Genomic DNA, 24,797 nt, shown 5'->3' with positions numbered 1-24,797 from the left:
GTTATAACAAATATATTATTTTACTTATATTTTTAAGAAATTTATATGACAATGATCAACCAAACAAAATGTAATCCTTCATTGGAATCAATCATGATTATCCGACTTCCTTTAAGGTAAAAAAGGAAAAAAAAAAAATAAAGAAAAAGAAAAAAGAAAAGCAACCAACCACCACGTACAATGTGCAAAATTCGTATCCTTTACACAATTTAACTTTACAGTTTACACTGTAACGTACCACGTTCAAAATCTGTGTCGTATTTGACTTATTCTATCTACATCTACAATTTAACTAACTCTACCTACGTATTTGTGAAATCACCCAAAAGATAAAAAAAAGAGAAGAGACAAGGCTGCGTGTGTACCACCTTGACTTGACTTAGCTCAATTATGCTTCTTGCCCATTACAACAACAACAAGAACAAGTAACAACATTTCCTGGTTGTGTTTGTTTCTTTGTTTCTTTTTTTCTTTTCTTTATTACTTGGTCTCTCAAACCCGGAATAGACGTTCACACTACACAGTTTTTTTGGATCTTAAATTATACTACTACTATAGTCTATAGAGATATCAAATTGTACTACCCAATTAAGGTTGTTTTTGTTTGCTTGATTTTCTTTTCCAATTTGGTTGGTGAGCTGACCCTGCTGCAACAAGCCGTGCAGAGACCTCTATTGAAGTCTTTCTCTTTGTTCTCTTTTTTTATGCAATGGCTTAAGTGGTGGTGGGTCTTCTCTTCTCAGAATCTGGGTACAAAAACAGAAGAGAAAAATGGGATTTTTGGTTTTGTTGAGCTAAGAGAAGCTGAGGCTTTTTGGGATCAAACTATATCTGTTTGAACTTGAGGTGAGTTTTAGTATTTATTTTTTGCTTTGGAAACAAATAAGGCCTGCAATTGATCCCAAATGAATTGAGTTAAAAGGTATATAAAGGTTTCTATTTTCCTTGCATCCCCTCTTTTGAATTTGGAGACACGTGCCATTCTGAATTAGTGAATTTTATTTTCCACAGCATATAGTTTCTGTTGCCAAATTCTGTGTCATAAAAGTAGAGTTGTTGGGAGGGGGATGGAGGGGTGAGGCTCCAAATGGGTTTTTCCTTTCTGAATTGGTGAAGAATTAGGAAAGCATGTGCGTGTTTGGAAACTTGTTGAGAAGTAAAAAAATCGTGTGCGGGATGTGGAAGTTATAAATAACTATTAGCTTCTTAGTAAACGTGGAAAACCACATCTGGAATGTGAAATCAAACACGCTAGAACATCATGTATGACCTTCAATTTAGATGCCATTTTACTTTTCAATGAGTCTATGTTTCTTAATTTGTTCTTAAATTTCGTGAAAATGCAGTCTAGTTCAAGTCAGGTTGCAATGAAGTGTTTTTCATTCTACTTTGGAGAGAAGAAGGATGGTCACAAGAGCTTGCAGTCAATATTGAGCCGGTTCAACAGTTCTACTTATGTTGAGGCTGAAATGAGAAGATCTGGTTCTGAATTGAACTCTATGGATGCCTCAGACAACAGCACAGACTCCCTTAGGAGAAGTTCTTTTCCCAGTTTGTCCCAAAGACCCAGCAACCTTAGAGTATTTACTGTATCTGAACTGAAAACAGCCACAAAGAGTTTTAGTCGCTCTGTCATGCTTGGAGAAGGGGGGTTCGGATGTGTCTACAAGGGGTTGATCAAGAGTGTAGATGATCCTTCCACAAAAATTGAAGTTGCAGTTAAACAACTTGGTAGACGAGGAATTCAGGCAAGGTTTTGTTTTGCCTTCTATGTTGTCCTCTTGAAATATTTTGAATTGTTGATTCATTGGTAGAGATGGCTTAGAACCAATAGTTTATTTTTTAATGGATTTTTCCGTTCTAGTACTAGTTATACAGATTTGTTGCTTCTGCAGTGTAAGGAGGAATCATAGTAAAATATAATAAGGCCTAGTCATGCGTGTATACATTATTTGGTTTCATTGTGTAGTATGTGTTTAAATATCATATTGCATACTTTTATGTTTTTAAATATGTCAGAAAATAAGTTATGAGTCTAACTCAATCCTACAAAATCGGTTTTTAAGATAAGGATTGTTTCCCATTTATATAGTTTATCTTGACACTATCTCTATACAATGAGACTTCAACATGTTCCCATTTTGCTCAGGACTATTAGTCATATAGTCATGTGAGACTTTCAACACACACCTATCTAGGGGTGATCATAATTTAGGTGGTATTTCCAACAAAATATCATAATGCTAGTGGTAATAAGAGTGATGTTGTAAAGCTTGATAATTGAATTGTCACATGAATTACTTCAATTAAAGACGATTAGAAGTTGTAATAATGAGCATTTATCTCCGGATACTTCAAGTTTTGATGTAAAGTAAGGTTCTCTGATTGCTTTTGTGTACTTTTTACTCTACATTACAATGTGTGTTACTTTCTGAATACAGGGGCATAAGGAATGGGTGACAGAAGTGAATGTTCTGGGTATTGTGGAGCATCCCAATCTGGTGAAACTAGTGGGATACTGTGCTGATGATGATGAAAGAGGAATCCAGCGGCTTCTGATTTATGAATATATGCCTAACAGAAGTGTGGAACACCATTTATCACCACGATCAGAAAATCCTCTCCCATGGAATAGGAGGTTGAAAACAGCCCAAGATGCGGCTCGTGGCTTAGCATACCTGCATGAGGAAATGGATTTTCAGGTATAGACATACTGTATAGCTAATTTCCTTCTCAATTAGGTAAAGCCTTGTGTAGAAAGTAGAAACTTGTTTTGATCCCATTTAGACATTCCAAAAGAAAAAAAATTAAGGAAGCTGTAAGTAGCTAAATTGGACTTCTTTTGAAACTACTTTGTTTGCTATTTAAACATGTTGTGCAGTTTGTTATTGCTGTGCTAACTATGTGTTGGGTTGGGTTTTAGATAATTTTCAGAGATTTCAAATCTTCAAATATCCTTCTGGACGAGCAGTGGAATGCAAAGCTGTCAGACTTCGGGCTAGCTAGATTGGGACCATCTGATGGGTTGACTCATGTCTCAACAGCGGTATGGCCATGTTTATTGATCTCAGATTTCATATATTAATCCACTGTTCACAAATGCAGAGATTTAATATGCAAGAGAGGAATTTTGCATATTAGAATAGAGACATGAATCTATAGGCATCAGTGAGGCATGCTAATGATTTTAGGTGGCTGAGAGTAAAAATGGTCATGCCAAATATGTCAGCATATGGCTTATAAAAAAAAATGTCATCATATGAATCATGATTTAGGCCAAGTTTGGATAAGTTTCTTCGTAAGAGATAAAAAGAAATAAGAAGAAAAATAAAATAAGCTTTTTCCATAAGTTAAAATTAGCTTTTTGGAGAAACTAAAATCATTTAGCTTCTCCTTAGTTCTGGAAATCATAAGGCCTCTCTCTCTTGGTGCCTTTGGGGAAAAAAATTATGTTAAAATATAAATTCATTTTTTGTGCCAATGAATAATTCTAGATCCTTCTATAATATCTTACAACTATAGGAGAATCAATACGATATTATATGAGGATATAACATCACTCAAAAATAATTACTCTATTTTCTGTTTGACTATTGTCATTTTAACATGGTTATATTGATGGATAAAATTGCCCTTTTATAGTTAAAAACATACGTGATACATCATGGTCATACTATCCAAACACAGTAAACAGCTATTTATAGCTGGAATCCAGTGAATCAAAATACAACTTATGTTCATATGGCTGGTACATTCATCAGGTCGTAGGAACAATGGGTTATGCAGCTCCAGAATATGTTCAAACTGGACGTCTCACGTCAAAGATTGATGTATGGAGCTATGGTGTCTTCCTTTATGAACTCATCACTGGCCGGCATCCTATTGATCGAAATCGCCCCAAGGGTGAGCAGAAGCTGTTGGAATGGGTAAGGCCATACCTTTCAGATAGAAGGAAATTTCAACTAATATTGGATCCAAGACTTGAGAGAAAACACATCTTGAAGTCAGCACAAAAACTTGCTATAATAGCTAACAGATGCTTGGTCAAAAACCCAAAGAATCGCCCGAAGATGAGTGAAGTGTTGGAAATGGTGACTCAGGTTGTGGAGTCTACAGTGAGTACTAATCAACAGCCACCCTTGAAGAGTGTAGCTGCCTCAGCAGAAGCTTCTCAGGGTACTAAAGTAAAGAACAAAAAAGTAACCATGGATCAAAATCCAGATTGCAATTGGTTAAGGATGGGGAGGCCAAAGCTTTTAAGAGCATTAGATTGTTGTAGCTTTAAAGTTTAAACTGGTCAAGGCACTGAATTGGAGGCAAAGTTTATTTATGACAAGAATCATCTATTATTGCCATACTTGGAAGCCACAAAGAGCAGCTCATGTTAATGCTATTGTTGTCACAAAAAGGAAATGCCAAACCTCTTCATCTCCCATAACAAAGTGTATAAATTGGTTGTGCTACTTAGGGGTGCTTTCTTGCTTATCAAGCTATTTAATGAAAATTTGAGGGATGTATTATTCAAGTAAGTAAAAGGAATGAATTGTGCATTTCAAGGTAGAGGCTGGATTTCTTTGATATGCTAGCTATGTTGATGAGCCTGATGCATCTAGCTGCTCTAGAGCATACAGAACCCACAAACCACAATACAGAAAAGGGAAAATTAATCACTTTAATGGATGTAAAATACTTCAGTTGTAAATTCTATATCTTTATATTCACATTTCTTTTTATAAATATACATGATGCAATTTCATTACTTAAATCTATACCATGATTATACTTTTATTAAAGAAAAATAATTATATCATATTTTATTAGAAGAAATTAAATCTGATGCTAATCTAATTTGATGTGTTTAAGGTAGGACTATTGACTTTGACCAACAATAAGATGTGTAGTTGAAAGTGCACTTTATATGGTGCAACTCTCCGACAAGAATAAGATACCATGAACGAGGGATAAGTACATGTAAAATACACTTCAATGCCCAAATCAACAATGATATCACTAGTGTGTAATAAAATGCTTACCTACTATAGTTTTTTTTTTTTTTTATCAACACTTACTATAGTGATGTTACTTGTATTTATAGGAGTTTGAAATAGGTTTGGATTCCATGACATAGGACTCAAGGCCTTTAAGAGGTAATATTAGGCCTACTATTGGGTAGCCACAATATAATTTTACACCAGACCAATGCATGATTCACTCTACATAGGTGTATTTTAGGATTCTTGAATATGAATCTGAGTGGTATTGACTTCAGCCAATAATTATAATTTGGACTAATCCAAGGCTTTGGACTAAGGTAGCCTACTACACTTAAAAAAAACTTAATTTAACAAATGATGAACATCTATTATTTATTTTATATCCTTTTTATATAAATATTTATTGAATAAAAAATACTCTTAACTGAATAAATTATGTATAGAGAACTGAGGAGAGTTGTAAATAAGACTATTATTTCCTGCACTTCTCATGTTATTTCCGGTATTTTTTTTTTTTTCATTCTGAAATGCACTTCTTTTTTAACTTCTGAAATAATCATTTTGGAATGTTAAAAAATATTCCAAAAAATGCAGGAAGCAACACGAAAGTGTAGAAAGTAATAGCATGTAAATAATGATTCCTCTTTTGATTTTACTAATTACCAAAAGAGATACAGATCACACAATTTGGGGCACATAGAGCGTTGAATGAGTCTCTGACCCACCATCACATGCTCTCGGTGTTTTAAATTTTTAATTGTTGGGTGGATATATCTGTTCACTTTGAAAAATGTATAGCTATATAATACTACCTAGTATATGCATGTACCATGTTCGATTGTAAAATAGCGGATAATCTGGCTTTGGGAAAAAAAATGTGAGGTTTATAATACTACTATCAACATCGTATATACAAGAATGTAACTTTTTCCTTTAGAAAATAGTAGTTGGATATCTAAATTAAGGAAAAAAAATATAGTAGTTGGACACGACATATACCATGTATATACGACAAATCAAGCATTTAATGGTTCTTTTAATTCGTTCCGATAATTATTATTATTTTATTTTCTCACTAAAAATAAGCCCACCCTTGAAGGAATCAAACATAAATTAGCATTATTAGTCTATCAAAAATTCTCTTATTAAAATATTGAAGACAAATTAAGGAGTCTTCTAATTTATTTTTGGATGAGCTAAAATTAAGGAGGTTTGCTTAGTGATTAAGAGACGTGTATTTTTATTTTAAGGAAAATGCTGAATATTACGAAGAATAACTTACAGGAAAGGTTCGAAAAGATAAATAAACATTATTTCGTGTTTTTCGTCAAATTTATTTTAACCAATATTTTCATTATAAAAAATCAGAACCATTCACTTTAGTTTTTTTTTTGCAATTCGGAGTAGTTTATTTTCGTAAAAAATACCATTGCTCTTATCTTAGAGGGTATTGTTAACGTGTACCTTGGATATTAATGAAAGAATATTTAATATGTTTTTATTAAACGAGTAGAGTTTCTTAGAATATTTGTTTTCTTATATCTATAATATAAATTATAAAGGTATTGTTAACGTAATAACTCTTCACTTTTAAATTTTGTGATAATATCTTTGTTTCGTGGTATATAAATATAATAGAGTTGTATTTAGTGGGAGGAACTAGTCCTTCACAATTTGATGAAGCAATATGATAGAAAGCTAAAATTATTTTACCGTACGAAACTATTAAAATAAATATTTTTTATAACGGTTCTAAGAAATTTTTTATGACGATCTTCCATCATGGTTAAAACTACTGTCATGAAAAAATGTTTTACGGCAATTCTAAAACCATCTTAAAAGTAAAATTTCTTTAGAAATTATTTTCTTAAAAAAATAAAAATTGTTTTATCAACAACCATTAGAAATTATTTTATTAAAAACCGTCATAGAAATTGTTTTCTTTACAAAAATATGAAAATTATTTTCTTTAAACTAAGAAACTACCATTAACAAAACTAAGAGAGAAGATAAAATAAGAGATTGATATTTTTTTATTGATTGATGATAAAGAAGGATACAGTTATATAATCCTAAGAAATGTTAATCAATGAATAATAATTATTCAAGTGTCAACGTGATATTATTTTAAGTATAAATAAAATAAAAATTATGATACAATTATTTAACTACAGCCAATAAAATATTTTAACCACTTATATAATTTTCTATCTTTTGGGCCTTTCCTATCACAATATTTAAATTTTCATTAAAAGATGTATGCATATTTATTAATTGATTGATAATACTTATTTTCTCATCATATATAGACACACCACACACATATTTTCTTTTGTATTTATAAAATAAAAAGGGACTGATGATGTCATGTACCCAAAAAAATCTCACATTTACAAATAAGTGTATTAAAAGTTGAAACTCCACTCATCCAACTTCTTGTGTGTGTGTGTGTATACCTAACTTGTTTATGTTATGTATGCATACCTCCTTTGATATATAGTGCAAACATACAGTATAATTTGTCATTCTTGGCGTATATCTGAACATGTATTATTTTCAAGATAGGTTACGAAACATCAACTCTGACGTTAAGAGCACACGCATTAGTTTAATTTTATTGGATGAACGACGCCATTTTCCTTTGAATGATTTGAGGGTTTGAAAATATGAGATAATTTTATAATGAAGGTGGAGAAGCAGTGGCGTAGAGAGGAGGAAAATACTAATTGATTGATTGTGACTGGATAGGGATATGCACACAAACAATTTAAAAAGAAAAAAATTGTAGTCATTTAAAAATATATACGAAAAGGAGAAAGAAGAATGGAAAATAAAATAATTGATGTGAATAAAATAAAAAATATTATATGAATGAATAGTATAAATAATATAAGTACACGACCGTACGTGATGATAGAAATCAAAATCCTTGAGATCTAGACTAGAATTTTAAAAAAGAAATCAACTTATTAATTGATTGATGACAGAAAACGAATAAAGTATTTGATAGTGGGTATTTACTACTCGCCAATGCAGACCTCGCCATAAATACAAAGAATCTCGTCCATTAAAAAAAATGAAAACACTATTTACATAACTATTTTTTCCTATATATTTTATAAGACTATGAGCATGTGACTTAAAAATTTATATGTTTTTTTTTTCTTCATTTAGACCTTTCGTAATGGAAACTAACCTTAGAATCTGAATAATTTAAATTGAGTCTGACAAATATATTTAAATAGTCAAAAGATTCCTAATATTTATATAAAGCTAATAATTAAAATATTTATTGTGCAATTTTAAATAAGTAATAGAGTAAATATACCAAAACTTTTTTAATTAATATTTTAAATACTAATTTAAAATTATTAGTGATTCTTAATGACTAATTAGTAAATTGATATATGTTCACTGTTATATATTAAAAATAGAAAGAAAAATTATTCAAGTGTCCAGTGTCCGTAGAGACATTTTAAAAAAAGTATATTGAATAATATTTTTCAAGAAAATTGTTTCTTTATTCTAAATAATACTTGCATATAAGAAATCATTGTTTGAATATTTTTATAAAAAAAATAATTGTTGTTCTTACTTATATAACACTATTTAAAGGATTAATTATATAACAATATTTGTAAAGATACAGGGTTAAAATTTAAAAATAAATATAATTAAAAAAACAAGTTATTATGATACGTACCAAGTGTAACTTACATACCAAGTTACGTAACATGGCATGATAAGATGTCTAATTGGAGGAACGCATGTGCTGCTTTTTTGACGGAAAGTTAACCTTCTATGAAATAAATAAATATTAATTTTAGAAATTAATATAAAACTAACCTATAAATTTTTGTATTGTTTTTTTAGAGGAGTCTGTATTGTTAATAATTATATATTGTTAAATTAATATATTGATATATTGATTATTTAAATAAAAAGTTTAAATGAAATATTAAATACGCAAATAAGAAAATCAAAATCAAACTTCAGTATAATTTTATACAAAGAAATATGGAAGAAAAAAAATGCCACCTTTATCCAGATTTAAATATGGGAATATATTCATAGTGAAAAAATTACTCTACTAGTGTGAAATAAATAAAAATATTCATAAAATATTTAATTTAATATAATTTGTAAAGCTGAATAATATATATATATATATATATAGATATAGATATAGATATAGATATATATAATTTACTAACAAAAACGAAGCTAGAATTTGAGAAAACCCAAATTTCGTTATTGAATTTGAGATATAATTGTAAAAACTAATCCAAATTTTGTACATGTGTAATTTTATTTATGAGTTTACCATATCACTCGTATAGATATTGGTTTATGTAGATATATTTATGAAATTAATTTATCAATTTAACTTTTTTGTAGTCTTAATATTTAAATTATACTCTGTTATTCTAATGTTATTTAAATTTATCAATTCGGAATTAATCTAAAATATTTTTTCTCATCTCTTTTCTATCATATAATTTTTTTGATTCAAATTAAAAAAAGAAGTAATAAAGAATAAATATAAAGAACGAAATAAGATAATTTATATTTTTAATAAAGTCACAAAATAAATTCATTAAAAGAAACGAGTTAGATTGTAACTAAAAAATGCTAAGTTTTATTTAAGTAAATTCTTTTCAACTAATTTTAATCTAAAATATGATATATTTCAAGTTAAATATTAAATTTTTCTATAATGATATGAGTTCAAGTTAGTTAACATCGTAATTTTACCTAAAATTATTTTGCTCGACGAAGAAAAAAAATGGAATTTAGAGTATTTTTTTTTCAAAATAAATCTACTCTTGTATATTAATTTATTTTCACTAGTGTGTGGATTAACTTGTGGGGGATTTTTCTAGTTTAATAAGAATCCCAAATTAAAGTCCTATATATATAATTATATTTTATTAACCGAACAACTTTATTTTTATGATTATCTCTAATAAAGATTAATTGTGATCTATGCAACAAATATATATTGATTCATTTTTGTCTTAATTGTACTTTTTACATCTTATAATTATACTATTTTTATTCTAATTATGTAAATTAAGTCTTTCATATTTATTTTTGTCATACAAAAGTCTTTCATATTTACAATTATCTAATTTTGATTCCTTTATTAATCTTTTGTCATTATTTAAAAAAAATTACTAATAAGTAACACTAAATGATGATGTGTATGACTGCTTGTTCTTAGACATACATATTAACATGACTTAGTTATATTTTTATCCTTTTAATGAGAAACTAAAAATACAATTAAATCACACTAGCATATTTATTAAAGATAAATGTTAATAGGTGTCTTAAAGCACAAGTTAAGGAATTAAAAATAGATTTTTTTACTAGAAGATAAAAAATTATAATCCCATGAGTTCACTTAACCTCTCATAATTTACACATTAATATTTTTTCTTTTTAATTCTTTAACTAATATCACTAAAACACTAATTAACAAAACCTTTTATTAAATAATATGTTAATTATCACGTCACCAACCAATATGATATCAATAAAATTTATTAAATATTTAATGAAAATTTGATGAAAAAAGATAAAAATAATGTAGTATAATTACAATACAGGAAAGATATAATTTGTAATTATTTACTTTTTATAAATTATGAATTTATATAATAATCACTCCATTAGTCTTAAAATAAGTATCATCTTAATTAAATAAGTATCATCTTTGATTATTTTATATAGATAAAAAACCTAATAAATAGATGAAAAATAATGTTAATTTTACAAAATTAACTCATCAAATAAATGTAAGAGAATAATGTTAATATTAAATTTAAAAATTAAAACAATATTTATTAGGAGTATTGGTAGAAAAAAATAACTAATGATATATTAAAAAATTAAATATCACACTACGGATGTAATACTATCTTTAAAAAAACATCTCTCAACAATAAATTCTAATTAATTTTACTGTGCATAGAAATTAAATTGTTTGACTAACGGTACATGCAAATTAAATACTCTAATATTAATATTCAACTAAAAAAATTAAATTCATTAAGGAAGAGAGAGAGAGAGAAATTAATGACAATCCTGGTCCAATCAGAGACGTTGGTTCTGATACCTTCTTCACTCAGCAACCAAATCTGAACCGTCCGTTCAACTCTCTCTGTACACCATATTCCCAAACCTTAATCAACGGCCATGGATACCAAAATTTAATCTTTTTGATAAAATCATGACGAATGGCCAAATGGGTAAGCAATTTATGATTTAGATTTTGACGAAAAATTCGGGATTAAAGATTAAAAAATGCCGCCCAGTGCTTCAAAAATGAAGCAGCAGCAGTGGCAGAAGATGTTCGACCTTTAACTCCGTGGCAAACTGTATATAAACGCGTGAACTGCACCTTTTTTCGTCCTATTTTCTTACCATAAGTATTCAATTCAATGCTTCATCCTCATCTATTTTCTATTGCATTCGTACCTCGCTTTGTTTTCGCTATTGCTGTTGTTGCTGTTGCTGTGTCTCTTGAGTATTGTCTCAATTGAGTTGGTGCTGAATCCGAGGTGGGGTGTTTTTATTTATTTAACTTTGATGTTTTGTTTTGTTAATTCGTTGTGCTGTTCAATTTCTGTTTTTTTTTTCAAGTGTTGGATCATTTGGTAGTATGTTGTATTCCAAGTTGGAAACTTTTTCTTTCGAGCGTTTCTGGGTTTGTTTTGGATTGGTGTTAAGTAATGATCTCCAGGGGTGTGATGGAGTGATTTTTTTTTTTGTTGGCTTGTTGTGAATTAAAAAAATATCTATTGTTTTAGGATGCTTTGGATTTTCAATTATGGTTCGTCTCTTGTTTGTTTTTCAACAACTGTTGAACTTGCATATGTGATATGTAACTCCGCATATTGTTTTTGTCTGACACTAAAGTTGTGGGGAATAGAATCATAGACATAGTTTTGTGCATGTCCTTTTTTATAGCCCATAGTTAGTTAATGAGGATCCAGGTAATAATAGGTTCAGAGTGGTTGTGATTTTTTTTATGTTGAAGCAGGACTAAGAAGAAGACCATAGAGGGTAATACTAACAGTTGTTTGATCTCAATTAACAATAAGGAAGAAGTAGATGCTTGATGGCTCTTGCTTTTGTTATTCCCTTGGATTTGACTCCTCTAAAGTGAGAATAGGTAAAGTAAGTGATCTTAGTCGTTGATGAGAAAATCAAAGGATAATATACTAATATTCCAACACGTCTATGATTTGTTGTGTGTGCACGTAATAGCAACCATTGATTTTCTCATCAACAACTGAGATAATTTACATAATCCTCTAAAGTGAATTGCTCACTTTAGAGGAGCTGGATCCCCTACTCCCTTTTACTTTCAAGAGGGAGACTTGTGCAATGAAAAGATTGCTACTTTATTTTTTGTTAAGAACATGAAGATTCCTCACATCCTTTTAGTGTGACTCGTGAGACTAATCTCTACTTAGGTGTTGACTTTAACCTCACCCGTAGGTGTTCCTAGAGGGTTTTGAGCCCTTGCACCGCAGGTCAAATCTACTGCCTCTTGACCTGGCAGTCATTGGCCTAGTTGTGGAAACAGCCTCTCTGCTCACTCAATGGGACCAAGGCTGTCTACATTTGATATGCTCAAATCCTCCCCAAATCATGATATTGTGTGCCAAATCACTCTTTCTTCTTATCAGAGCCATTGAGGAGAGTGATTTTATTTTGTTCTCTGGAAATGAGACCAAAGTAGACATTTCCTTTCATAACATTGGATAGTGTTGAAATCAGTCTCATTTACTTTTGATATTCAAATAATTAACATCATATTAGCCTATCAATGAGGGTGTGTTATTACTTAGGTGAAGATTAGCTTAAGTTCGTATAGTTTTTGTATCTGAAACTGAAAGGTAGTCTTTGGCCAGTCATGCTAGACCACGTAGTTGTGTTTGTGGCTGCATTTAGAAAAATTCAACTAGTCAAATTTTAATGTGCAGGAACATAATATACTTCAATGGTTTTGGTGAAATTGTGTTTTTGAAAAAATCTAATGACACTGATTTATCCATGTAATCAACCCTACTTAGTGGAAGAGGGTTTGGCTGTTGTTGCTATTGTGAAAGCACTGACTGGAAAGCAAAAAATCTTCTAGTATCAAATATCAACTATAGGCCATGATAATGTATACAGTAAAATTTACTTGTCAAATTTGTTGTGAACAATTCTGATAAAGTTATATAAATTATACTAGAGTGGCAAGTAGCAGTTTTTTTTTTTTTTTATTAATTGTTATACTTAAACCCGTCTATTTTTTAGGATCTAATTCTCAGATTTGCATGACACCTCTATTTTAGATCTTTAATGATTCAGTTTAATTAGACACACAATGCCTGGTCTGATGTATTCAATGCTATTATTTGTTCTTGATTTAGCATATCATTGTCTTAATCACTGATAAATGTCCAATCTGTTAATGTACAGCTTATTTAGGCACGTTTATTTTAGCTGGTGTGAAATCATTTCAACATTATCTGGAAGAAGACTTTCAGATTTTTAGTCAAATTTAATACTTAAAGATGGGGTTATATGAGCATCCAGATGTTGTGCAGTGGGGTATTAATCTTTTCAGTGACCCTGCTTATAGTCCTGGATACTACAGTGACATAATTCAACATGATACCGGTGATGTCTATAATGGACACTACTACCATAACCATTATGATACTGAAAGTAACCAAATACAAAATGATGAGATCATTGCACGGGCTCTTCAAGAAGAATTTTCCCGGCTAGATATTGCTGAGTGTTCAGGATATTCACAGACAGATGAAGAACAGTTCCATGCTTCTGAGCCTACATATGATTGGAATAATACATCGATGATGAACTATTGTTCAGGTATCATTTAAGGCTCAAAGTTTCTGTGATTGCTTTTAGTTTATAATTATCTTTTTTGCATGAATTTGGTTAGTTCAATCAGATTTCTTTTGTATTCAGGTCATGATTATGCTTACAACGGAGTTGGTGACATAGAACCTTCTAGTTCTTCATGTTGCAGTCCCTGTGAGCCAGAGGAAAGCTCATTGGAGCTTACAGACAACTATCCACTTGACGATGAAATAGGGAGGAGATTGAGCCAGATGGTTCCGACTCCTGTATGTTTAACCTCTTTTGCTTCTGTCAATTTATTTTTGGATCATCCCTTCAATATATATACTTTGCACCCTTTATGGTCATTTAAGTACGAAATAGCTTATTTATTATGTTCCAATTTGATATTTTTGTCAACTTATGGTTATAAACTTCTCTCTGACCTATGTTTTCTACTCATTACATTAATTGGTATTTATAGTAACTAGTAAGTCATGATTTTTTTAAAATTTTAATTGTGAACTACTGAAGATTTAATCCTGCAGTCCACAAGTTTTCATACACAATGATGAATGAAGCAACTTCTGGTTTGAATCTTCTACTCTGATACATGGTGGTCAGTTTTGGGGGAGGGGGTGGGAAGTAAAAAATGAGTTTTAGAAGTGCTAGATGCTGTTATTTTTGTTTTTGTTATGATGAATTTTATCTCTTTGTTTTCATCCTACTGCCCAGGCCATGTAGTATGGTTTTAGAAAGTTCTTATCTTTTGATCAATTGTATGATTTTTCGTGCCTAAAAATAGGTTGTTACCCTCTTTTGTAGCATGTTCCAAAAATCAATGGAGAAATTCCTTCTATAGATGAAGCCTCTTCAGATCATCAAAGGCTTCTGGATAGGTAAGTCATAAGCATTATTCCTCCTTGGTGAGAAACTAACAAAATGTTGTCGTGATGCATGTTTTATTGGCCAGTAATTTAATAATTGCAATTACAGTGAAACTAGGGAAACGAATGGGCTTCATTGAGTGTTTTTTTTGTTCATTCATAATTTTTAGAATAATTTATTTCATGTACATTTTCTTTTATTGGTCTTACACTCAACATGCCAAATTAAGCCGCCTATGTTTTCAACCAGATTGCAGTTATATGACTTTGTGGAGCATATGGTACAAGGTGATGGTAATTGTCAGGTTTGTTGCTTTTAATTTGCATTTCTCTCCGATTCTTTTTTTTTATCAACATGTGCATGGTAGCATTCATCAGTTTTAAGTTGTTAGTTTCCATATTTAATATAAGTATCAATTCTTTATTTTTATTCCTCTCCAGTTTCGTGCGTTGTCTGATCAATTGTATAACACACCTGATCACCACAAATATGTGAGACGACAAGTTGTGAACCAGGTTTGTAATCTAGTGTAGTGAATTATGCTTGTCTAAATTTTAATGTCTGCAATGCTTTTTTTCTTTTTGAATTATTCTTGGATTCAGATTGTTGAATGGTGTTTTTAACCAGCTGAAGTCTCATCCAGAGATTTATGAGGGATATGTTCCCATGGAATATGACGAATATTTGGAGAAGATGTCTAAGTAATAATCTGCACTCTTATTTCTTTCTATCTATCCATATGTAAAACTTCTATTGAGCAAATTAATAGCTTCTTTTGTTTTCACTGTCAATGAAACTAGGAGTGGTGAATGGGGGGATCATGTCACCCTTCAAGCAGCTGCAGATTCGGTATAAGTCATGCAACTTACTATTTATCTTCTGTTGAACTTTGTTTGAATATTTTTCATTGTTCTTCCATTTGCTGTGAGACATTTTTTATTTTGCCAAACTTCTAGAGAAATAATGAATCAGTAAGGTGACCATTTGATTTTGACAATATGTGGTTTGCAAATTTCAAATTTGGTAGTTTGCTTTTTGCTTAACAATTATTTTGTTACAGTGGTTACTTCTAATTTTTCTAGAAAATATCCTATATATTAATTTGGCTGTTAACAACCAAACTGTTGTGCCTACAAAATGGACCATTTATTGCCTTATTGATGTTGGAATATTTTCAATTGTCACAGTTAGCCAGTTAGGTAATGTTTGGCATAACATATTTTAAGCTTCTCTTCTCATTAAAGGGAGAACTTAGACCAAATATAATTTTAAAATGTTTCTAAAAAAGTTTTTAATGAATAAATTTTTTTTTATAAAAAAAAAGAGCTTTAGAAAATTTAGTTTTATTTAGGAGCTTTTGGCTTTTCCTTTTCCTTCTTTATTCCAAATCCCAAGGTCTAAAAACACATTACCTAACATTTTATTATTATCACAGGCACTAAACTGTTAATAAATAGTCTTTAATGCAGGGTTGTGATCCTTTAAAAGAAAGTGTTGATTTAAATTTGATGAATCCATGTATCAAAAATTTCAGGCATAATTTATCCGATTTAATTCTGTTGACCCTCTTTTCCTATTTAATTATGCCTAAGATGATGTCATTTTTAGTTTATAGCAATAATAAAATATCTGAAAATGACAATGAAATGATGTCTTTTTATTTATGACTGATACCTCTGAAATTGTTTTCCTTTTTTCTCCAGTATGGTGTGAGAATATTTGTGATAACTTCTTTCAAGGACACCTGTTGCATAGAGATACTTCCTCATTTTGAGAAGCCAAAAGGAGGTAAGATCTTCTTCATTCTGTTTATCTGTTCTAAATTTTTATTTTTTATTTTTGTCTCATTTTCTCTTCAAACTTTTGTTTCCTTAGTTAACTCTGTTCACATCACATTGTTTCTTGAAATCTTTCTCAATTGTTCCTTAGTTAATTTGACATTCATTTATAAGCTTTGGTGCCTTCATTCACAAGATGCTAATGAACAATACTGTAACTTCAATATCTGTTATCTGGAAACCTAATTATGGAAATTGGTTGGATAAAGTTTGATTTGTGTGTCAGGATCAATATTCTGTGTTATACTAAATCTATGAATTTGTGAACCATTGATGGCTTTGGCATTTTATTTTTGATTGCTTTACAACCATTTTTTCATTGTTCATCATTCATCAATCACATATAATCAACTTGCATTGATTTTGTATTTCTATGGCAGTGATTTTCCTTAGTTTTTGGGCAGAGGTGCATTACAACTCCATCTATCCTCAAGGAGGTAATTTTATGAATTTTTATATTTAGCTTGAATCAGTTTGAAACAAGCTCACCCATAGTTTGAATGCTTTGGTTGGAAGTTAATATATTTGACAAATCCTGTGTTAGCACTTAGATGTTTATTTAGGCTAAAACATAATTTTGGTCCCTTATTTGTATTTTTTGTTTCAGTTTGGTCCTCTAAGTTAAAAAAAGTTTTATTTTGGTCTTTTAAAGTTTGTTAGACCAAATTGGTCCTTTTGTTAGTTTTTGGCACTAACTATTAATTTTGGCTCACGTGACATCTTTCACAGTTTGTTTTGTGTTACTGAGTTCACCAAATTAGTGTGATCAATTGATGAAAGGACTAAACTTGATCTAGCAGAAACACATTAAGGGACCAAACTGAAACCAAAAATTCAGACAAGGGACCAAAATTTTATTTTAGCCTTATTATTTTCCAAATATATGGTATGGAGTTGGTTTATCATATATACATTATTAACCTATTGATCCAGATATACCTTCAAGTGAGTCAAGAAAGAAGAAAAAGTGGTGGAGCTTTGGGACTAAGCATTAATAGTGTGGCTGACATATAACCTGAACATGTATCCAAAAATTTGGTGCCTCTGCATTTTGGACTGTGTATCAAAATTCATCCAAGAGTCAGCCAACAGCCAATAAGGATGCCTTCAACTTAGCAGGGATACCAAACCTTTGGGGTGCTATAGAATAGCCCTTAATTTTTATATTCCCATTTCTTTTATTTTTGTATGAATGATTTGATTTTCCTTTTTATCAATTACAAATAGCTACATCCCAATGACATTTTATACATAAAGGGTTTAAGTATAACAATTTATCTAGTTTGTTTCTTGATTCACCAGGTTATATTAGTGCTGTACTATCCAGTAAAGTTTGTTAGGTTGAAATAACGAGTACCTGTGCTCGGACTGATTTTGAACATGACAATTATTTCACAATTTAAAAGTTTAAATATGTTTTTAATGCTTATAATTTCTTTCATATTTAATATTGTTCTTATACTTGAAAGGTTTGGTTTTAAGTTCCTATAATTTTAAACTTGTTAAGAATTGATCCTTGTCATCAAGCTTACATTTTATTTCTGGTACTTAGGGTGTGTTTGGCCCAGCTTTTTTTTTAGCTTAATTTCTCCTTATAAGTAAAAGTTGGGCCAAACACATTTTAGTAAAAGCTCTTGAAAAAAAAAAGAACTTATTTTTAACAAAGAAAAAATGAAAAAAAAAAAAGTATCGTAAAAAAAGCTCAATCCAGTAGCTTTATTTGACTTTTCGCTAACTTATTAGAGGATGCACATTTGATTCTCAAGTATACCACTTTTTCACCTCTTAATAAAACTTCAAATTCCTGTAATGTGGACTAATTTCAACGCCAGTAAAGAACACACGTTCACACACACATATATATAAAGGGGTTTGCTAACATATTATCATGTAGGAGTATTTTATCAACCTGCACCAAATTATTTGAATCAAAAGTTCAATTACTTCTTTTTTGTGATAATAAATTTATTTTGAGACAATATATTAATTTAATGTTTATATTTATGGTCCTCACTGATTAGGTAAAAATGGTACAGGGATTAGAGAGAGGAGAGAGAATGAGTGGGGTAAAAAAACTAAATAAATTTTAAAAATATAAATATTAAATTATCATATTGTTTGAAAATAAATTTATTGTAAAAAAAATAAGTTTTTGATCCAAATAATTTGGTATAGGTTACTAAAATACTGACATAAGAGTATGTTAGCAAACCCATATATAAAAGATCAAATTTTACATTTCCATAAATTATTGCTTTAAATTAATGCTTTTCAATATCAACAAAATAAGTTTATGTAAATTAAATTATTTTTACACAATATTTTGACATTATAAATATACTTTTTCATTGGAAGAAATAATTATTTTTAAATAAAACTAAATCTTTTAAAAAAATTATCAACCAACTTTTAATTTAAAAGGAGTTTTTAAGTTAAAATAAATAAAAATTAACAAACAACTTTTACTTATTTTTTTAAGTTCGTATTTACAGTTTAAATTTAAAAGTAACTTTTAAGTATAAAAAAGTTGGGCCAAACATACCCTTACTAGAGACTAATTTATAGTAGTTTTAAAATTGAGAAAAAAAAAAGTTATAATGTAAAATTACATCATTATTTAATTATAGATTATCATTAATGATATGTTAACTTTTATAATATATTTTAAAAGTTATATCTACAGTGATTTGTAATAATAATATAAAATAATATTATCCATGCATAATCATAAAACTCTAAAATTATATAAACTAAATTATATATAAAAAATGTAATAAATAAAATCAAAATTGAGACAAACTTTAAGAGATAAATGTTACCTTTAAACTTAATTTAAATGATTTAACCAAGTCCAGAAACAATTGCAAGCTCGAACTTGTGACCTTTCAAATGTGAGATTGTGTTTCGATTTACTCCACCAATATCTTGGTGTTTATGAGAAATTATTTGAAATAGTTTTATATTCTAATCATTTTTTGTTTTTGATTATTTAGAAAAGTTAAAACACGTGTGGATTTTTTTAATGAAAAATTGTTACAAGCAGGCCCGTAGTTTGAGGAATTAGCAGTATAAACTTTGAAAACAAATTAGGATTCATCTAATTTTAATTTTGACACAATTTTGACAAACTAGACCAATTGACCATTAATGGGTTATGGTAGAAAAAAAAAACTTGTATGTAAATAAGCATTTTGAAGGTGAGTTTTAATTTTTGAAAAAAAAATAATTGTTTGAATCATTAAATACAAACTTAAATTCACTTTTGGTCCATGTACAATTTTGATTTTTGAATTTTTTTTTATTACACATTTGGTTTTTAAGTTTTTAAAATTAAGTAATTTTAACAAAAAAATGTTGATGTGATATGCTAGTGATAAAGTGCTATTGATATGCTGATGTGATGGATCACATGATAGTGTGACATGTATGTCACGGCTCAATGAAGTTGGGATCCTATGCCTAGTATGTATGGCAAGATCAATTGGGTCCAATGAAGTTATAGAAACAGTTGCAACTTGTTTTCAATCAAAAATAACTTGTTAATCAGCAAGACGGACAAATATTAAAGCACAATTTTAGATGCAATAATGAAAACACAACTTGGTCAAAACTGAATTGCTGGTCCAATTGACAGTTTTGTACTGACAAATTCCATAGACTCTAATCATTTGGAGAAAACACAAAGACAAACAAAACTTCTCCATAAAAACACTTGGCCAAAACATCCACCATACAGTAGTATTTTGCAATATTAAGCTCCAATCCTTATGCAAAACACCAAAAAAAGTTACAAGCAGGCAAGGTTGTGGAGGGGGAGGTAGACAATTCTTTTTCCAAAATAAATAAATAAACTTAATCCAATATCACTTTATTGTGGCTGAATATAATCATATTAAGTTAAAATAAATTGTCTTTGTTAAGCAGAAAGAAAATGTTTTACTATATTAAATCATACATTTTTGTAATTTCGTTATTTCAGTCTTTATCTTTGAAATTATACATTAATCGTTACTTGTCAATGTTGACCGTTACATGTTATGTTTCTATTAAACGTTAACTGTCGTGTGTCATAATTTTATTGGAGGTTAACATTATTTAAATGTACGACATTAACAGAATTACAAAAAACTGAAAACTAAATTCGTAAATTAAATTATAGGTGGACCAAAATTGAATTCTGAGACAAATAGACATTTATAATTTTGCCTATTTTTACATAACTAGTTCAAATTAACTTAACAGTGAAGTAATTACCTTCATAAAATAATTAATAGCTTTCAGTGCTTTCCTCCTTGCTTCGATTTTGAGGGTATCTTTCCATATGCTTTAGGCCTCGATTGTGATAACTTGAAATGTCGCCTTCTCTTGGCTTGAAATGTCGCCTTCTCTTGGCTTTCCTTGATAGATTATCCATATTAATATTTGATTCTTCTGTGTTTGGTTTTTTGTTCTCCACAACACTTTTGATGAAGTTATCTTGCCAGAATCAACCTTTGACTTATTTTTCTTCTTATCCAAACTTTGATGCACGAAGGAGCTCCTTAGCCTTCATCTTCAGCATGGAAACATACTGATTCAAGTCCTTCTCATCCATCAATAGTCTCTTTGAGGCACTCAAGCCAAATCTACTTGGTTTTGTTTTGGCATACTTGAATCTTGTCTTCAGGTCCCCAGTTGTGTCCTCATTATTTATCTAGCTATTTGAGATTGTCCACCTCTATTTCTCTTGTAATCCAAAGTCCAAACACCTAAATCTATTCTATTTCTCACTTATATATATCTTATTTCTTTTCTTCCTATCAAACAAAGTGTAAAGGCAAACACTTTTACTATTGTGAATTTAAACATTAGTTTACATGTTAGAGACTACCATTTCACTGCATCCAAACCCCTTTTTATCATGTCTATACAATTTCAATCTACCAATATCAATTGCCCAAAAACTCTCCTAAACTTTTACCCAAAATTAGACGAATGCTACGGTATGGTGGACTTATCACAGAAACACAACAAAATTGAAAAACACTCAACCACGTTTGCCAACAGAGAAACACGATCACACATTTACACCCCTAAAAAATCATCATAAAACTTTTGGGCAAAACCATTCATCATTCGAGTTTTCACACGACGAAAAAAATGCTCGTCTTATCCTATATACTCCCAATGACCATCAAATTCAAATCCGAATCCAAATTTTATACACATTAAACCGCCAAACAAAAAAGGTCCAAATATATTATAGTAATTCACATTCATACGGTTTCTAATAGTAATTTACATAACTGTTTCATTTGACCTTGTTCTTTCTATCACAGAACAAAATCACTTGTAAATGTAACCAAACACACACACCCACATTGATTTCAAGCAAAACTAAAAACTAACCCTAAAATCAATAAAATTAAAATTAAAATTAAAAAAATAAAGCTTTCAATGGTTCGAACCGCTATCATTGTTCGCCGAGAGACTCGTCGTTCTGATTATCCTCCGCCGTCGCCGGCTGCAACAGCAGCGCCGTGAACGGCATGTGCCGGTAACCATTCACCGCGAATTCCAACCCCGCCGGCGGAGAGAGGTCGAGTCGGCAATTCGGCTGCGGCTGCGGCGGCGCCATGGCGAACATTCCCTGAGCGCCAACCGCCGTGACGGGGCAGGCGACCATGGGCTCGGAGGAGGGAGCGGAGGGCGCAACGGAGGAGACGGGGGCGGCGGGGACGGTGCCGGAGCCGGTGGCGGCGATGATGGAGGGCTCGGCGTGGCGGAGGAGCCACTCGATCGTCTCGCCGTCGGAGCGGTGGCCGAGCTCGCGCGTGAGCTGGAAAATGCGCGCGGCGCAGAGCGGTGGCATGCGGATGCGGCGGCCGCGGCCGTTTACCTTGGTGTGGCGGTCCTTGGTGGAGGGTCTCTTGACGACGGCGAGTGACGGTGGCGCGGTGGGTGGAGACTCGGTGTTGGTGGCGGTGGTGACGGTGACGGAGGGTTGGGTTTCGAAATTGTTGTGTAGGACAACTTGTGAGGTCATTGTAGGGTTTGGTGAATTTGGGAATTTAGGGTTTTGATTGTTGAAATTGTGACCCCACAAGGGAGAGTGATGATGGAGTGAGAGAGTGAGGGGTTTTATAGTAATAGTGGCGTGGATTTGAAGTGAGTGGGCCTTCACTTTTGCGTTTTCAAATCTTCGCACCCCACTCCCCAATGTTGAATGTCCCCACTTTGTAACCCAAATCCATAATTAATAAAAAGAATAAGATAAAATATTTTATACATTAATAATATACAACAGTTTAATTCTTTTATTTCTTTTACTGTCTGACATTAATACGAAATAATTTTTTTTAATTTAAGAGATATAAATCATTATCATCTATATTAATTTTTATATTTTTATTTAATTATAAATTATCATATATAAAATTTGAAAAATTTTATATTAATTATTTGAAAACTCATATTATAAATAATTTTAATTATTTAATAATATTTTTTTACAATTCAAGTGCATAACTATTTAACTTAAAATAATTCTAAATATTTCATGGGATATTTGTTTACATGATAAGTATGAATTTATATTTTTTTTGAATATTAAATATATTATTTTTATCATTTAATAATTCCTTTATAAAGTAACATGAAGATTTGTAATAAGATATAACATTTCTCAATCAATAATAAGTGACCATTAAATAATTTTTCTAATACAAATGGATAAATATTGAATAATTTTTATACTGTCATAAATATTTTTAATGTTTTATTGTTTTATCTTTTTATTATGTGTATATAAGTATGCATTTTGAAATAATTAAAAATGATTAATATTTATTATTGGAATTTTTCTAAAAGATGAAATTTTAAATTATTCAAAATGTATATTATTTTTGTTATTATATAATATGTGTAAAATATCTATCAATTTTGTTGATGAGTAATTTTTGTTGAAAAATCTATTTGACCACTTTTTAATATGGTGTCCTATCCCAATCACATATTTTTATCCACAATATTAGAATTTGAGATTTTACATAAAGGCTCAGCTTAAATTTTGAACAATGTAATGTTGGCATTCAAGATGTGTATTTAACTCCTTTAAAAAAAGACAAAGGTTTATTTTATTGATATTTTCAAAAGTGATGAATGAATATATCATTTTGGTGTCTTTACTATTTTTCCTGTTATGGAAAATTAAGAATAGAAAATATTAAATAATTTTTAAAAATATTCAATAGTTGTTTGTTGCAATTTAATTTAATTATTTGAAGTTAAAAAAAACTAAAAAAATTGAAACAAATATGCATTATTATTAGAATAATTATTATGATCTTTTGTCAGCTAATTAGCTCGTTTAGGCTCAAATGTTTAGGGGGTATTTGGTTTGGTTGTTTTCTGTTTTCATTTTCACTGAAAACAAAAAACGGTGATGAAAATGTGTTTGGTTTGATTTCTGAAAACATTTTCAGTGAAAATGAAAACAGGAAACAACTAGAAAATGAAAACAATAAATTTTCGTTTTCAGTATTTTCAGTTGAGAATAGAAACCTCATTTTGGTTAAAATGAAATTGCGGTGACAATGAATGTAGTTTTAAGCAAATCTAAAAATACAAAAAGACAATAAGTCAATATATCATAAATTTTCAGTATTTTTATTTCATGAAAACAGAAAACAAGAAATCAAACCAAACATGTTTTCAGAATTCAAATCTTTTGAAAATGAAAACAGTTTTCAGAAAATGAAAACAGAAAATGAAAATGCAAACCAAACACACCCTTAATTTTTTGTGGCCTTTTTATTGCACACACACACAAAATAAAAATTATTATGTTTGGGGGAGAGATATAGGGTGTGATTGTTTTCTATTTTTGAATTTTAATTTTAGTTTTCCAAACCAAAATATAAAAGAAAAATACTATTTCACACGAAATAATACTTTGTGCTATCACACAAACGTGTGTGTAGATGTGATTAATCTAACTGTGCATAAAAGTGGTTCATAATACGCAAGATTGTCCACCTTAATATTGGTTGTGTTTATGATTCATTCCAACTCATTAGTTTTGTGCGGCTCGAAGTTATTTTTTATGGGTTTGTTTGAGATTAAAAAAAAATAACTTCCATGTATTTTATGGACAAATTTGAGTTATAAGTTGAATATCACAACTTGATTTGATGTTCTATATATTTTTAAAAAGTATAATTTTTAAATA

General features: G+C 30.1%; 3 protein-coding genes across 5 annotated transcripts; 2 read left to right on the top strand and 1 right to left on the bottom strand.

Annotated features, from left to right (window-relative positions):
- The first annotated feature begins 325 nt into the window (after positions 1-325).
- Positions 326-4,759, top strand: LOC100817276 (serine/threonine-protein kinase PCRK1). The gene is made up of 5 exons (XM_041006351.1): positions 326-846; positions 1,347-1,748; positions 2,442-2,702; positions 2,924-3,046; positions 3,762-4,759. Exons 2-5 carry the CDS (start codon positions 1,368-1,370, stop codon positions 4,290-4,292), a joined length of 1,296 nt encoding a protein of 431 aa, XP_040862285.1. The 5' UTR covers positions 326-846; positions 1,347-1,367; the 3' UTR covers positions 4,293-4,759.
- A 6,394-nt stretch (positions 4,760-11,153) lies between these two features.
- Positions 11,154-17,814, top strand: LOC100814098 (OVARIAN TUMOR DOMAIN-containing deubiquitinating enzyme 12). Of its 3 annotated transcripts, none has more exons than XM_006588732.4 (11): positions 11,154-11,248; positions 13,476-13,892; positions 13,992-14,149; positions 14,688-14,761; positions 15,000-15,054; positions 15,191-15,265; positions 15,378-15,451; positions 15,551-15,599; positions 16,454-16,538; positions 16,969-17,025; positions 17,522-17,814. In XM_006588732.4, exons 2-11 carry the CDS (start codon positions 13,571-13,573, stop codon positions 17,581-17,583), a joined length of 1,011 nt encoding a protein of 336 aa, XP_006588795.1. In that variant the 5' UTR covers positions 11,154-11,248; positions 13,476-13,570; the 3' UTR covers positions 17,584-17,814. The 3 variants fall into 3 exon arrangements, with proteins under 3 accessions (XP_006588795.1, XP_006588794.1, XP_003535167.1); XM_006588731.4 differs by having other exon boundaries at positions 11,242-11,377; XM_003535119.5 differs by having other exon boundaries at positions 11,246-11,560.
- Positions 17,815-21,827: 4,013 nt separating this feature from the next.
- Positions 21,828-22,689, bottom strand: LOC100779699 (transcription factor TCP11). The gene has a single exon (XM_003536953.4). The coding sequence runs from the start codon at positions 22,611-22,613 to the stop codon at positions 22,041-22,043; it is 573 nt and encodes a 190-aa protein (XP_003537001.1). The 5' UTR covers positions 22,614-22,689; the 3' UTR covers positions 21,828-22,040.
- Positions 22,690-24,797: the final 2,108 nt, after the last annotated feature.

This window comes from Glycine max, chromosome 10, assembly GCF_000004515.6.
Source record: "Glycine max cultivar Williams 82 chromosome 10, Glycine_max_v4.0, whole genome shotgun sequence".
NCBI lineage: Eukaryota > Viridiplantae > Streptophyta > Magnoliopsida > Fabales > Fabaceae > Glycine > Glycine max.
Note: the sequence above shows the minus strand (reverse complement) of the source record. Positions and strands in the feature narration are given on the sequence as shown.